This window comes from Castanea sativa, chromosome 5 (genome assembly GCF_040712315.1).
Source record: "Castanea sativa cultivar Marrone di Chiusa Pesio chromosome 5, ASM4071231v1".
NCBI classification, from domain to species: Eukaryota; Viridiplantae; Streptophyta; class Magnoliopsida; order Fagales; family Fagaceae; genus Castanea; species Castanea sativa.
This window is the reverse complement of record NC_134017.1, coordinates 52,890,706-52,904,716: the sequence shown is the minus strand read 5'-3', so window position 1 is coordinate 52,904,716 and position 14,011 is coordinate 52,890,706. Positions and strand designations below refer to the sequence as shown.

The 14,011-nt window shown below is 34.2% G+C and overlaps 2 protein-coding genes and 1 non-coding gene across 4 annotated transcripts; 1 reads left to right on the top strand and 2 right to left on the bottom strand.

Moving 5' to 3' along the window:
• The first annotated feature begins 489 nt into the window (after positions 1-489).
• Positions 490-2,067, top strand: LOC142633502 (uncharacterized). 2 transcript variants are annotated; one of them, XR_012843925.1, is made up of 3 exons: positions 508-660; positions 767-1,479; positions 1,962-2,067. XR_012843925.1 is itself a non-coding variant. In XM_075807745.1 (2 exons), the coding sequence occupies exons 1-2, from the start codon at positions 610-612 to the stop codon at positions 1,424-1,426; spliced, it is 711 nt and encodes a 236-aa protein (XP_075663860.1). In that variant the 5' UTR covers positions 490-609; the 3' UTR covers positions 1,427-1,618. The 2 variants fall into 2 exon arrangements, 1 of the variants encoding a protein (XP_075663860.1); XM_075807745.1 differs by lacking the exon at positions 1,962-2,067 and having other exon boundaries at positions 490-660; positions 767-1,618.
• Positions 1,721-6,251, bottom strand: LOC142633501 (uncharacterized). The gene is made up of 2 exons (XM_075807744.1): positions 2,891-6,251; positions 1,721-2,328 (listed from the first exon to the last, which is right to left on the bottom strand). The coding sequence occupies exons 1-2, from the start codon at positions 6,021-6,023 to the stop codon at positions 1,988-1,990; spliced, it is 3,474 nt and encodes a 1,157-aa protein (XP_075663859.1). The 5' UTR covers positions 6,024-6,251; the 3' UTR covers positions 1,721-1,987.
• A 647-nt stretch (positions 6,252-6,898) lies between these two features.
• TRNAL-UAG (transfer RNA leucine (anticodon UAG)) lies at positions 6,899-6,978 on the bottom strand. The gene has a single exon. It is a non-coding gene; the product is annotated as a tRNA-Leu (tRNA).
• Positions 6,979-14,011: the final 7,033 nt, after the last annotated feature.

Below are 14,011 nucleotides of genomic sequence, written 5' to 3'. Positions count from 1 at the left end.
GATCTACAGGAGACCTACAAGACATGGAGATTGTCTTCTTTTTCTGAAGATTCCCGAGAGATCTACAGGAGACTTGCAGGAGAGCTCTATACCTGGAGACATGGAAGTGACAGATGGGACCACTGGGCAGTGGAAGACCCTATTTAAAAATCGAGTTTCTAAGACTCGGTTTCACTTTTAACAAACCGAGTCTCTACGACTCGAGATCTACGTGGCGTCTACGTGGACTCTCCGATAGAAATCGAGTATCTGAGACTCAGTATAAAACTCGAGTCTTAGAGACTCGATTTCCAGGTGGAGGCCACGTGGAAAAAACGCCAGATCAAACTAAATAAATCGAGTCTTTAAGACTCGGTTTATTGCCCAAAATCGAGCCTCTTAGACTCGAGATGTTAGTAAATTATATAGTTTGGAAACCGGGCCTGCTAACTATATAGTTGGAAACTAAGGGTTAATTTGCTATTTTCGCCCACCTGGTCTGTCCTCAATGCTTTGAAATCTTTGCAGTGTAGCTCGTTGTTGTTTTGAATAAGGCAGAAAAAGCCACCAAAAAAAGTAGACAATTTTATACGAATCATCTTTGATCAATCGAGCCTTAACTGTGTAAGGATGCGACCACCACCTTCTCCTCACTCTAATTTCTTCTCTTCCCTCAAACAGGTAACTCACTTTCTCTCTATCTGTCTCTCATTTTTTGCTTTCTCCCACATGTTCTCAATTCTGGCTTTATATGTTATTGTTTGTGATAGTACATTGATTTTCACAGGTTGAGAAGAGACTGAAATTAGAAGACACATCAAAACCCACAACTCTCTCTGTCGCATCACAATCTCAAACTAGCATCAATTTGGCAACAGGATCTTTGAGCTCACCCTTATACCTCCACGTGGACCAATCCCATTCGCTCAGTGAACAACAACAACAACCATTCCTGTCAAGTACTTCCTCACAGTTCCCACAAACCCAACAATCCAACGATTTATTGTTATTACACGACCAACCCAAAACTGTCTTTCACACTCAACACCAAGAAGCCATTGACGACATCCAACGGTTAATACAGCTCTTGGGTTTATCAGATTGTTATTGTAATGGTGATAACAAAGAAGAAGAGGAGGAGGGAGAGAGAGAAAGCCAGAAAAGAGTTGGTAATTCTTGTGATTTTGATGAGGGTGAAAATGGGTTTTATGCAAAGATTGTTGGGGTGAAGGGTCCGAAGTGTGGGAAGGAAGTGGAGAGGTTGGAGGGTTGGATTCAGTATTTCATGAATGGGGAGATGGAAAGGAGAGAGCCTTTGAGGTTGGCATATTTGCTTTTGGGTAAGGCTGCTATTGAGAACAAGGAGGATGCTGATTGTGGCTATGGAGGCTTGGACTTCCCTACAAGTGTACAACAGTTTTTGCTGAATGACCCTCCTACAGATTAAGGCACCCCAGCATATCATATGCCACCAAAAAGTGTCAAAAACACTTGGGAAAGGTACCCATGTATGCATATTGCATTGCCCTTAGAACCCTTTTAATGTATGCAATATTTCTAGCATTTGTGTCAAACATAGCTTGTTTTGGACCTTTTGGTGGAGAATGGAGATGCATTATTGATGATGGTGATTATTGTATATATTTCTGTTAGTGTATTTAGCTTTCTCTTTTGTTTGTTTTGTTCATGATGTTATAGATGTTATAAATTGATTTGGCATAAATCACTAATTAATAAAGAAGTGGGAAATTTATTATTACTAGTTTACTCCTAAATACTTAATCATGCTTCAGGGTTTTACATATCCTCATTTATTTTAGAACATTAAGTGGGTTTTCAATAAAATCAAAATACTAATGCAAAGATAAAGCTTTCATGCCAATATGGTCATAATGGCCAATGATGAATTCAGTCTGCAGACCTTTTTGCCTTCTCTACTGGGAGCATCATTTTTTGAGCCTAACTCATGCCATAATCTTCAGTGGGGAAAACAGCATTGGTTTTGGTACTATATGCGCTTGCTTAGCTTCAAAACGATAGACAGCACCTCATTTATGTCAGGTCGATCCTCAGGATTTGGTTGTGTGCAAAGCAATGCTATCTTAAGTAGCTCTTTCAGTAATTCCTCATGATCCTTGGAGATATTCAGCGCCAGCATAGGATCCACAATTCGATGAAGATCATTCTCTCCATTTGCAAGAGCTTTCTCCACAAGTTGACGCAAACCAATTGGCAACCCATCCTCTTCTATTAGTCCTGTTGGCCTTCGTTTAGTGAGAAATTCCATGACTATTATACCAAAGCTGAATATGTCAACTTTAGTTGTGACTTTCGCCATATATGCAAACTCTGATAAGAAAATAAACATGTTTTAGTATATTGAAGACAAACAAGTGGAATAAAAAGGGGAAATCTGAAGATGGGAAAAGCAAAATAACTTATCCTTACTTGATATCTGGTATTTGAATTCAGTGGCTTCATATATACCTCTGGGACCTTTGTTATGTAAAACCAACCACTGCATTCATGTTTTAATTGAAGGGTGACACAGATTTTTCTTCCTAGTTTACAGTGCTCCAGTCGCTTTTCATTAAAAGAACTTTTTTTTTTTAATAATTATTTATGACTTCTGAAAGTGAAATAGCCATGGAGACCTTTGCATTGTTTACAAATAGCTGAATAGAGCACTATATATATATATATATGCAATGCTTTAGGATTTTAGTTTGCTAGGTTAAACCTGGTATTTATATGTGCAAGACTGAATCCCTGGTCGAAACTGATTGTGATTGTTAAAACTATTTCACTCATTTTCTGCTAAAAATTTATGACAATGAGATGATTTTGCAAATCTGACAGCGAAATTAATGGAGATTAACTTCATAAGTGAGAAAGGGTAGTGATAAGTTACCTGGTGCCAAGTAGCCAATGGTGCCTTCAAATGCTGATGATGCAGACGGACTTCTTCCGTCTTGAAGATGAACACCTAGCATTCGAGCTGTTCCAAAGTCACTTACATGGGCTTCCCAATCTTCATCCAGAAGAATGTTAGAAGGCTTCATGTCACAGTGAACGATAGGAAAATCATAACCTGAATGCAGGTAATCCAACCCAGTCACAATGGAAATGAAAACTTTGATCCGCTCAGATAATGTCCATCTTGACTGATGCACCTCAGGGTCATGTATAATGCTATCCAAATTCCCATTCTCCATGTATTCCAGAACTAAAGCCTTTAGTTTTCCACTCTCCCAAGCATACCCTAGAACCTTCACCAAATTCCTATGCCTCAGTTGTTTTAGGGTGTTGATCTCCCTATCAAAGCACTTATCAGCCTCTTCAGAGAACTGACGCAAATTCAACTTTTTTACTGCTATGATCTGCCCATCTTCCAGTCTACCCTTGTACACAGTGCTCAAACTGCTTGCACCAATAATGTTATCTTCACTAAAGAAACTAGTAGCATGTTCTAATTCGTATGGTACAAACCTCTTGAGGGTCAATACTGGAGTATATTCTGATTCTGGATTGTCAACCCCTTCTGGTTTTCTTAACTTTGTGCGTTGGTGGAGGATTATAAATATGAACACAAGAACTAAAAGCACAAAAATAGATCCAAGCACCACAAGAATCAACACGGTCTTCTTGGGTAGTTGACGTGAACTCAATTTGCTGCAGGACCTGAGGAATTCAATACCACACAGATGAGGGTTTCCCATCAAACTAGACGAGTTAATATGTCTACATATTCCAATCTCCGGAACATGGCCTTCAAGTTGATTGAAAGAAAGGTTTAGATGTTTCAAGTTAGAGAGATTGGCAAAGCTCTCAGGGATAATGCCCTTCAACTGATTCTGAGAAAGGTCAAGAGAGCTAAGGTACTTTAGACCTGCCAGGTCTTCAGGGAGTCCACCATCTAACTTGTTCCTTGAAAGGTTCAAGCTAGTAAGCATAACCATTTGAGTAAATTCTTCAGCTGGAGTTGGACCAGAAAGATTATTCCCTGATAAATCAAGAGAGAACAAATTTTTGCAGCCACCAAGTGTTTTAGGAATGGTCCCCGAAAGGTTATTGTTTGAGATGTCAATGGCTTGAACCATTTCCAACATCCCAAGCTCATCTGGAATAGTTCCAACCAAGAAATTGTATGAGAAGTTCAAATATAACTGCATTCTTTTCATACTTGCAAGCACTGATGCAGGTATTGATCCTGTAAGATAATTGTGGGAGAGATCCAAGGTCATAAGTTGATTAAGATGCCCCATGCTTCTCAGAATGGACCCGTTAAGCATGTTGCCATGGAGGTTTAAGTAAGAAAGCTGCTCAAGCTTAGAAATTGCATCTGGAATTGGACCCTTGAACTTATTATTCTGCAACCCAAGTTCGTTTAGCTGTTTCATTTCAAAAAAATTCTCAGGTATTGCACCCTCTAGATCATTGTCATTCAGATAGAGCCCTTGGAGAAGAGAAAGTTTAGATAATTCTGGTGGAACCAGACCTGACAAACTATTTTGACCAAGTGATAAAGAAAAAAGTTTACTTAAATTGCCAGTGTCAGGTGGGATTGGCCCTATGAATGAATTAGAATGGGCTCGCAAAATCTGGAGATTAGAAAGTTTGCCAATGCCAGACTTTATTGGCCCACTAAAAAAGTTCTGAGTCAAATCTAAAATACGAAGATTGGAGCAATTGAAGAGGTCATCTGGGATTTCACCTACCATTTTATTGTATGAAAGACTCAGGAAAGTAAGATTTTGCAACTGCTGAAAACCCTGAGGAATTTTCCCTGTTATTCTGTTATGAGATAGACCTATGACTAGAAGATGGATGCAGTTGGTGATACTAGACGGAATGGCTCCCTCAAGGAAATTGTTGTTCATGGTTAGGTTCTTCAAGTTGTAAAGCAATCCAATATCTGATGGAAGCTTCCCTGTGAGGAAATTGAAGCTCATAGACAACTGAGTTAAATTTGTCAAGTTCGTCAATGACGAAGGAACCTCCCCAGAGAACTTATTTGAATGCAGGGTCAACACTTCCAATGATCTCAATGATCCTAGCTCAAAAGGTATTATTCCAGTTAATTCATTCTCCGAAAGTCCTAAATGGGTTAATGATTTCAATTGAAATATGGAGGCAGGAATGGTAGAATTTAATTTATTCTTGTACAACCGCAATTTTTCTAGATGAAGTAAATTTCCAATCTCAAGTGGAATGCCTCCAGTGAACTGATTGATGTATAGTTCAAGAGCAACAAGCTGTTTACAGCGACCTAGTTCAGATGGAATTTTCCCAAAAAAGGAATTTTCAAACAAGAGAAGATACTCTAAATTTGATAAGTTTCCTATCTGTGGAGGTATTACTCCAGAGAATTGGTTTTGACTCAGGTCTAAAGCTTGTAAAGATTCCAACCTACCAATGGATACAGGTATAGAACCAACCAACTTGTTCCCATATACAAAAATGAGTTGAAGGCTAGCTAAATTGCCTATGTTTGAAGGGATTCTTCCAGTTAGATTGTTAAAAATGACACCAAATACTACCAATGATGTGCAGTTACAAATGCTTTCGGGGATGCTTCCATTCAAAGTGTTATCACCTAAATCTATTGACTGCAGATTTTTGAGGTTTCCTAGTTCTGGTGGAATTGGACCTGAAAGAGAATTTTCATAAAGAGTTAGCTCAGAGAGCTGGGAGCAAAGTCCCAGTTGAGCTGGAATGTGGCCTGTAAATGAATTCAAAGTTAAATCAAGAACCTGGAGGCTTGAAAGGTTTCCAAGGAATGGTGTGATTTCACCTTTAAGCTGCTTATCAATAAGAGAAATTGAAATGACATGATTTGAAGGATCACAAGCAATACCAGACCAGTTGCAGCGGTGGTTACTATCAGTCCAATCCGTAAGTGCTCCAAATGGGTCGTTGGTGATGGAATTCTTGAAAGCATTCAAGGCCTCAAGTTGAACTTCTAAGCTTGATTCTTCAGATAGAACAGCAACTAGAAGGGAACAAACTATGATTACAATCAAACCGATTTTTTGAGATACCATTGCTATAGAAGTACAAGACACTGATATGTAACTTGAATCGAATGAAGCATTTATATGCAAAATTTAACCAATATTATATGTGGCAATCCTTGACTTCTTTTCTGAACTAATTCTTTTGGACTAGGAAGTGGGATACGTCAAGTTGTCAAACAATGAGCACAGCAAGTGAAAAAAAAAATGTGATTCTTTGAATATTAACAGGAAATTCAAATCTGACTTTGAGCTCATCCACTGTCAGGACTCACGAGACCTACTGGCTAGTGCTACACGCCAAACTCTAGTGATAAAGATTATGGCAATACTATATATATCCAAAACGTGTTCTACCCACTTGCCACTACGTGAAAACAAAACTTAGATACCTAAATTTGTATCAATAATTGCCTCCAAAACCAACATTTAATGCTATTCAAGAAGTAACATTTTTTTTTCATAGACATTTAATTGGAATCAGTGATTAGTATAGGCAGTATAGCTTGACCAAGATGTGGTTTATGTGGGAAAAGGTTATAAACTCAAGGTGGCAAATGAAAGCACACTGATTTGTTGTAAATACAGCATATGTAGGTTCACATGGTTTGGACTATGCAGTATGCAATGCGCGCGCACTATGTACAAGTTGCTAATAGATATTAAAGGCCAAAATGATGGGTTGGCTTGTCAGTTGTGGCTCAGACCAAGAAGGTGCTGAAAGAAAAAGAGTATAGGAGTCAAAGAAAGGATTAGGATAGGAGATAGGATTGAATCTTAGCAAATTGTATGTGGTACCAGCACTTTGTCCATTTTGATCATTTGTTCAACGGGGCTTGAAGTATGTAAGAAGATAAGAACACAAACGTAGTAAAAGGAAAAAAGAAAAAAAAATACTGCAAACTTGACAGCTGTGGGATTTGAACCCACGCCCTTTCGGACCAGAGCCTAAATCTGGCGCCTTAGACCACTCGGCCAAACTGTCCACCTTTTGCCATTAGATATCTGTCTTAATTTATATTAACAATTTAAAAGTTGTTATGGGGTGTAAAAGTAAAACGTCTAACATAATTGGCCAGTAATTTCGGTTTCCTTAAAAATAATTTGGTTTATTTGGGCCTTGTAAAAAGTAGTAATCAGAAAGTGAACATATTTAATTTCAATCATATATAAATTCAAGTTACACCCTAGCGTACCTCTATAAAAATTACACATTTTTTAGAAAGTAGATTTCTAAGAAATCATTTTTGTTTTTTAAATCGCTATAATCAATGTCATATTTTAAATTAATTGCTTTCCATATTAGCTAACCTAATTAATTTGAGAGAATATTATATGATTTTCTTTTCTACTATCTTTCTCTCTCCTAGTTAATTCATCCCTAACCTTGCACAAGTGACTATCTCAACGTTTTTGAGTTGTAGATTTTCTTTCTCATGGACTTATCCTTATCTGGTATTACGTGAAGGTTAGATAATCCTAACCTAAGAATATCTATGTATTGACTCCTTAAATTAATTTGAGAGAATATTTTATGATTTTCTTTTCTACTATCTTTCTCTCTCCTAGTTAATTCATCACTAACCTTGCACAAGTGACTATCTCAACGTTTTTGAGTTGTAGATTTTCTTTCTCATGGACTTATCCTTATCTGGTATTACGTGAAGGTTAGATAATCCTAACCTAAGAATATCTATGTATTGACTCCTTAAATTAATTTGAGAGAATATTTTATGATTTTCTTTTCTACTATCTTTCTCTCTCCTAGTTAATTCATCCCTAACCTTGCACAAGTGACTATCTCAACGTTTTTGAGTTGTAGATTTTCTTTCTCATGGACTTATCCTTATCTGGTATTACGTGAAGGTTAGATAATCCTAACCTAAGAATATCTATGTATTGGCTCCTTAAACATTGAGAGAGAGAGAGAGAGAGAGAGAGAGAGAGAGAGAGAGAGAGAGAGAGAGAGAGAGAGAGAGAGAGAGAGAGAGAGAGAGAGAGAGAGATTTTATACGGTAAGAACTCTTACTCTCCTAGCATTAGTGTTGTCTTGTCATATGGTAGGGATTAGAATTTGAAATATAAACAAATTCTATTCACTACATATCAAATTTTGATAGTTCAATCTTATTATAATCTTTACAATTTGATAATTTTATTTTATCTCTAAGGATCAGATTTCGTTTCATTTGTTTTTCTCCTTATAAAAACAATATCTAAGAGTCTAAGATCATTTAAGAGTAACTCTTCCTCACTAAGATAAATATCTCCCTTATCAAGGGCATCCACTTGTCATTGATTTTCGCATTCTACCCCAAGATTTGTAAATCCAAAATAAAGAAATTTAAATCTAGACCCAAATAATCATTTGCCAAACAGCCTCACATATCAAATAATCAATATGTAAGTGCTAGATAAGAAGAAGTCCATGAGAAAGAAAATCTGCCACTCAAGAACGTTGAGAATAGGCTCTTATGCAAGGTTAGGGATGGATTAATTAGGAGAGAGGAATAAAGTAGAAAAGAAAATAATATAATATTCTCTCAAATTAATTAGATTAGTTAATATGGACAACAATTAATTTTAAAGATGACATTGTTTATAGAGATTTTCTAATTATTAAATTTCTTAGAAATCTACGGTCTAAAAAATATGTAATTTTTGTAGAGTTACACTAGTTATAGCTTAAACCTTTCTCATATTCATATATATATATATAAAAGAGCATTTACATCAGACAATACAAAATAGAAAAAATGACTTAATTTTACGCATCCAAATCCTAAAATCACCCACATTCGTCAAGTTAAAAATGTGTGAATTTGCAAAGTTGCTATAATGACCGTGTAAATTTATACTAACAATATTTAGTTTGTATTTAGTTTTTTATTCTTTCTTTGCATATTTTGAAGATAAAGGAAGAGAGTGAATGATGTTTGTTGTGTAAAAAGAAAGAAAAATAATTAAAAAATAAAAATTGTTATTTTAATAAAATATAGATTAAAATAAATAATCTAATGTGAGTATTTTTGAAAAGTGGTCATTTAACAGAAATTAAAAAAAAAAGGTTTTTATGCCAAAATAAACATATATTTTTGCATGAGTTGATGTGAATGCCTTAAAATGTTTTAAGTCTAATAAATTAATGATTCTCTAAAAAGCGTGTTAAGAAATGATGGATTTTAATCATTTTACCATAATTTTAATATTTTTCCTTACGTGTGGGCCTAATTGTGAGATTTTAACATTTTAAATTAGAGGTATAGTAGAGATAAGGGTCAAGCTTAGGACCTATTAGCTTGATATTATAAAAAATTACTGATTCTCCCAAAATTTTAAACTAGTAAAAAATAATAAACTTAGTCATTCAATCATAATTCTAATAGAGTCATGAGGAAATTCAACCTGTGTTATTTCTAAGGATATACATGACTTGGGTTGGATTTGGTTTTAATTAAGTATTTTTCAATTAAAAAAAAAACTGATCTCCTTGGATTGATAAATCGCCAACCCAACCCAACTCAGATGAAATCTATAAAAACCATTGTGGGCTACTTTTTTGTTGGACCCAGAGAAACTTTTTGCGTACTTCCTGGTCAACATTTTTGCAATCTCACATCGAAAGTTACTCCCCCCACTTTCTCACTTATAAGCCTGAACTGAAGAGAGGAGTGTACCATCAGAGTATGTAAAAAGTTTCCCTGGGTCCAACAAAAAAGTAGCCCACAATAAATGCAGATGGTACACTCCTCTCTTCAGCTCAAGCTTAAAAGTAAGAAAGTGGGAGGAGTAACTTTCAATGTGGGATTGCAAAAATGTTGCCAGGGAGTACGCAAAAAGTTTCCCTAGGTCCAACAAAAAAGCCCACAACCATTATATTCATTATTCAATCAATAATTTCAGTTTAAATAATAGATCCCAACATTCCAATTGCATCAAACTATGCCTCAAAATACTAAAATAAATCAAATTAACAAAATTAAACTAAGTGCCATTCAAATTAAATCAAACTAATAAATTTAGAATATATATGTGTGTGTGTGTGTTATATTGGGAATGTACAAAGTTTGCTACAAAATTAGTTGTAGCCTAAGGCTACAACCTTACTCAATAAAATAAACATCACTAAATATTTTAAAAATCTAATAATTGAATTGCATGTTCTTTACACTCTTCATACAATGTCAAATTTTGTGTTAATCGGATATTATTAACTATATGATTTATAAGCTTATATTTTATGCATAATTTTAAATTACAAAAATTTTGTAATTTAAACAATTTATTGATAACATAACTATTGATTTTTAATTTTTTAGAAATTTTGTAAGTATGCATGGAAGATATAAGAAGAAGTTGTAATTTAATAGTAGATTTGTCAAAATTCACCTCAAATAAAAAGATATTAAGTAAGGTTGTAGTCTTATGCTACAATTAATTTTGTAATTAAATTTTGTCCTTTAGCAATTATTGATATATTTAATTTGGCCACTTTGAAGAGAATTTGTAACATTGTTACTGAAGTACCGAGTTTCAGGCGCAGCAGCACTGCTAATGTTGCTGCTGCGCCTGCATCTTTTGTATTAGCTGAAACCTGCTCCTTTGCTAATTAGTTTATTAATAGACTTTATGTTTACCAAAAAAAAAAAAAAAAAAGAAGTACCGAGTTTCCTGGTAGTGCAAGTCAAACTCAAATTGCTATCTCCTTTTAAATATTTCCAAACCTACATAATTAGAGTTTAGATTGGCCTGTTTTATACCATGGTTATTATTTAGTAGAACATAATTTTTTTGTTCCTAATGAATTAGTCTAAATACTCTTATACAAATAGGACAATAACAATACATACAATATAGCATACAATATAACTTAAGAAAGTGTGTTGTTTGTAGTATAACTTACACCACCCTCCCTTAAAAGTTACCATGACTTTTGAGTAAAATTGTAGTGTCACGCCCCAAACCCCAAAGGGTTCAAAACGTGAGAAAGACATCTTAAGTACCTGTAAATTTTTTACTTTTTGACAATTCAATCCACATAAATCCTATCAAGTATCAACATCAAGAATTATCTTAATAATTCCATTGAATATACTCTCAAAGTAGGTCAGAGCTTTAAGTATTAATTACAAAGACTATTGACCACAAAAGAATAGAGGTCTGAATAATAATTACATATCAACAGCCTGTTCCATTAGTGGGAAATATAGTCACAACCACTATAATATACAAAATAATGAGTCAAGCCTATTCTAAAATGTACATCATCAAATAACTCCATTACAAAAGTTCAGCCTCCATCAGTAGTTAGTCTAACTACTATTAGCCACCAAAAGCTGTCTCAAAATATTGTTGTCTACTCTGAAAAGTTTATAAAAGTAATGAGATGAGACAAGACCTAGTGAGTAGCATAATTAATTGGGGTAGGAGAAATGCAAGTTTCATCTTCAATAATAATAATATGACAAGGATGATTAAATAATGAAATACCAAATTTCTTTAAGTAACTACCTTGAAACAATATACTATAATCTGTGAACATTAACAATATAAATTTCAAAGCCATAATATCTAACATAAGATAAATTATCACAATAATATACCATACTACCACATAGACTGGTTAGGGGATCCACCTATTCACAACTGGCATGATATTGTCCTCTTTGGTATGCAAACTCTTGGCCCCATGGACGGCAGCCTCACCCATACTCTCAAGGTTTTTCTCTCCCCCCATGGGCAGCAGAGAGAGCGCGTCAAATAGGACCTCTTTTGCATGTGGTCTTTTGGCCCCATGGACAGCAGCCTCACCCACACACAATCAAGGAACCTCTTCCCCCCATGGACAGCAGGGAAGAACGCGTCATTCAAAATGAAAGGGCACTGACCTAGATTTGATTCTGTTGTTACAAAGACTACAAAAACCAAATTGGGTGATCACCGAAAAATCACACATGACATGGTGTTAAAACTACATGATGCTCACAAATTACATTACTTTGAAACACATAATTTATATCCAAGTAGTTTTAGAAAAATCTTAAATAATCTACTTCCACAAAGTTTATAAGGTTTTCAACTTCATTCTTACCAAAAAGATTTTCTATCAATTTCTCAAGTACTAAGACAAGATAAGCATCTTTAAATTTTCTATTATACCATAGAATCCATAATTTCCTTATCAAAGATTAAATAAAAGATGCTCATTTTTTTCCATATCAACAATTCATGCATTTCCCCAAATGCAATACCAAATATGATGCATTTTTATATATAATAATATGTAATAGGGTCACAACACGACAATTTTAAGAAAACATATATCCATATATAATTTTCCAAAATGTGTTTGACCCAAAAACATCGTTTGTGAAATATGGCAATTTTCCAAAAATATCCAATTAAGAAGCTACTTACCTCGCAACCACAAAAGCTTAACTCTCCAAGTTCCAAGGAGATTAGCTAGAACCTAAACAATATCAAGTAAACCTATCACAATAAGTATCGAACTTGAAATTGTATCTAACCAAAATTTAGGATTTGCCAAATAAACACTTAATTAGGCAAGCCTACTATTTAACCTCATCAATAATAATATATACCATTGCCAAAGTTTCTCAACAAATTTATTCACAAGGTATCAACTCCAATTTATAAAGTTAACCCATTTCATAATATCTCCAATATTATGACTAGTTTTCATAAGATTTACACTACATCATTAAGAGACCCATGAAAACAAAAATCAACATATCCTCCAAGACAAGAAATTTAGAATTTCACGAACTCCAAATAAACCCAATGACAATGGCAAAATTAAATTTACCAACCATTATACATTATATCTTAAAACCCCTAAATTTTTCCATCATACATAAACCTTGAATAGCCATTTTAGCACAATATATATATATATATATATATATATATATATATATATATATATATATATATATATATATATATACCCACTCATCAAAAATTCCACCAATACAAAACCCATACATAAAAACACATAAATATCACTTCCAATGCACATAAATCACATGGGTATCATTATCAAAGCTTAGATAAAAATATCCTCAAGCAAAAGTGTAAAACCCACCAAAAGATTAGAAATTTTTTATCTCAAATAAAATGATGAAGATGCTTATGGGTTCCTAAGAGTTTTTCCGGCGATCTTGCCGGAAAAATGATAGTGAGATGGTGTGTTTTGGAGAGGAGGCCAGCGGGTGAGTTGAGAAATGAGTGTGTTTAAGTGAAGAGAAAAGAAAGAAAAATGAAAGAGAGAAAGAAAAGTGAGAGCCGGCCAAAAGAGAGAAGAAATAAGAGAAAAAAAAGGAGTGGTGGAGAATGATGGGTAGTGGAGTTAGGTGAGGCACGTGGGAGGGGCTTAAAATCTGACCTTAACATTTTTTTTTTCTGACAGATAGGGACGTTACATGTAGTGTGCATTTGTGTTAAAACCCCTTTCCCTTTCTCTTTCCCTTTCCCTCTTCCTTGTATGTGTGTGTGTTTCTCAAAAAAAAAAAAAAAAAAAAAAAAAAAAAATAATATATATATATATATAGCATACACTGAAAACAATACATACATACAATATAGCATTGTGTTATCGTTCGATTTCATTGATTCTTTGAAAACTTCATTTTATTTCAATTGAATTTTGTGAGAAGAGATTTGTTATCCATAAATTTTAAATATTTAACTTTACCCTTAAACATAGAATGTTTCTAATTTCTTTCAAAGATATTTGTTTAGTCTACCTAATAGGTACAGGGATTCCTTTTTTTTTTTTTTTTTTTTTTTTTTTTTTTTTTTTTTTTCAATTTATCAAAAAGAATAACAACCCAGACCCTCAATTCAATCAATCATCACCTCATGAAAAACAAAAAGAATTTTAATTTTTTTATGGTTTAATTCGAATATGAATTTTTCTATATTATTATCAAAATATGATTTTTCTTGTAAATTTCAAGATAACCCATATGAGGCTCATTGTTCAATTGCTAAAAGTC

Coding starts and splice junctions, on each gene's coding strand:
- LOC142633501 (XM_075807744.1), bottom strand. CDS start 6,023: ATGGTATCTCAAAAAATCGGTTTGATTGTAATCATAGTTTGTTCCCTT. Junction 2,329..2,890: donor CATTGGCTACTTGGCACCAG/GTAACTTATCAC, acceptor TTTTCTTATCAG/AGTTTGCATATATGGCGAAA.
- LOC142633502 (XM_075807745.1), top strand. CDS start 610: ATGCGACCACCACCTTCTCCTCACTCTAATTTCTTCTCTTCCCTCAAA. Junction 661..766: donor TCTTCTCTTCCCTCAAACAG/GTAACTCACTTT, acceptor TGATTTTCACAG/GTTGAGAAGAGACTGAAATT.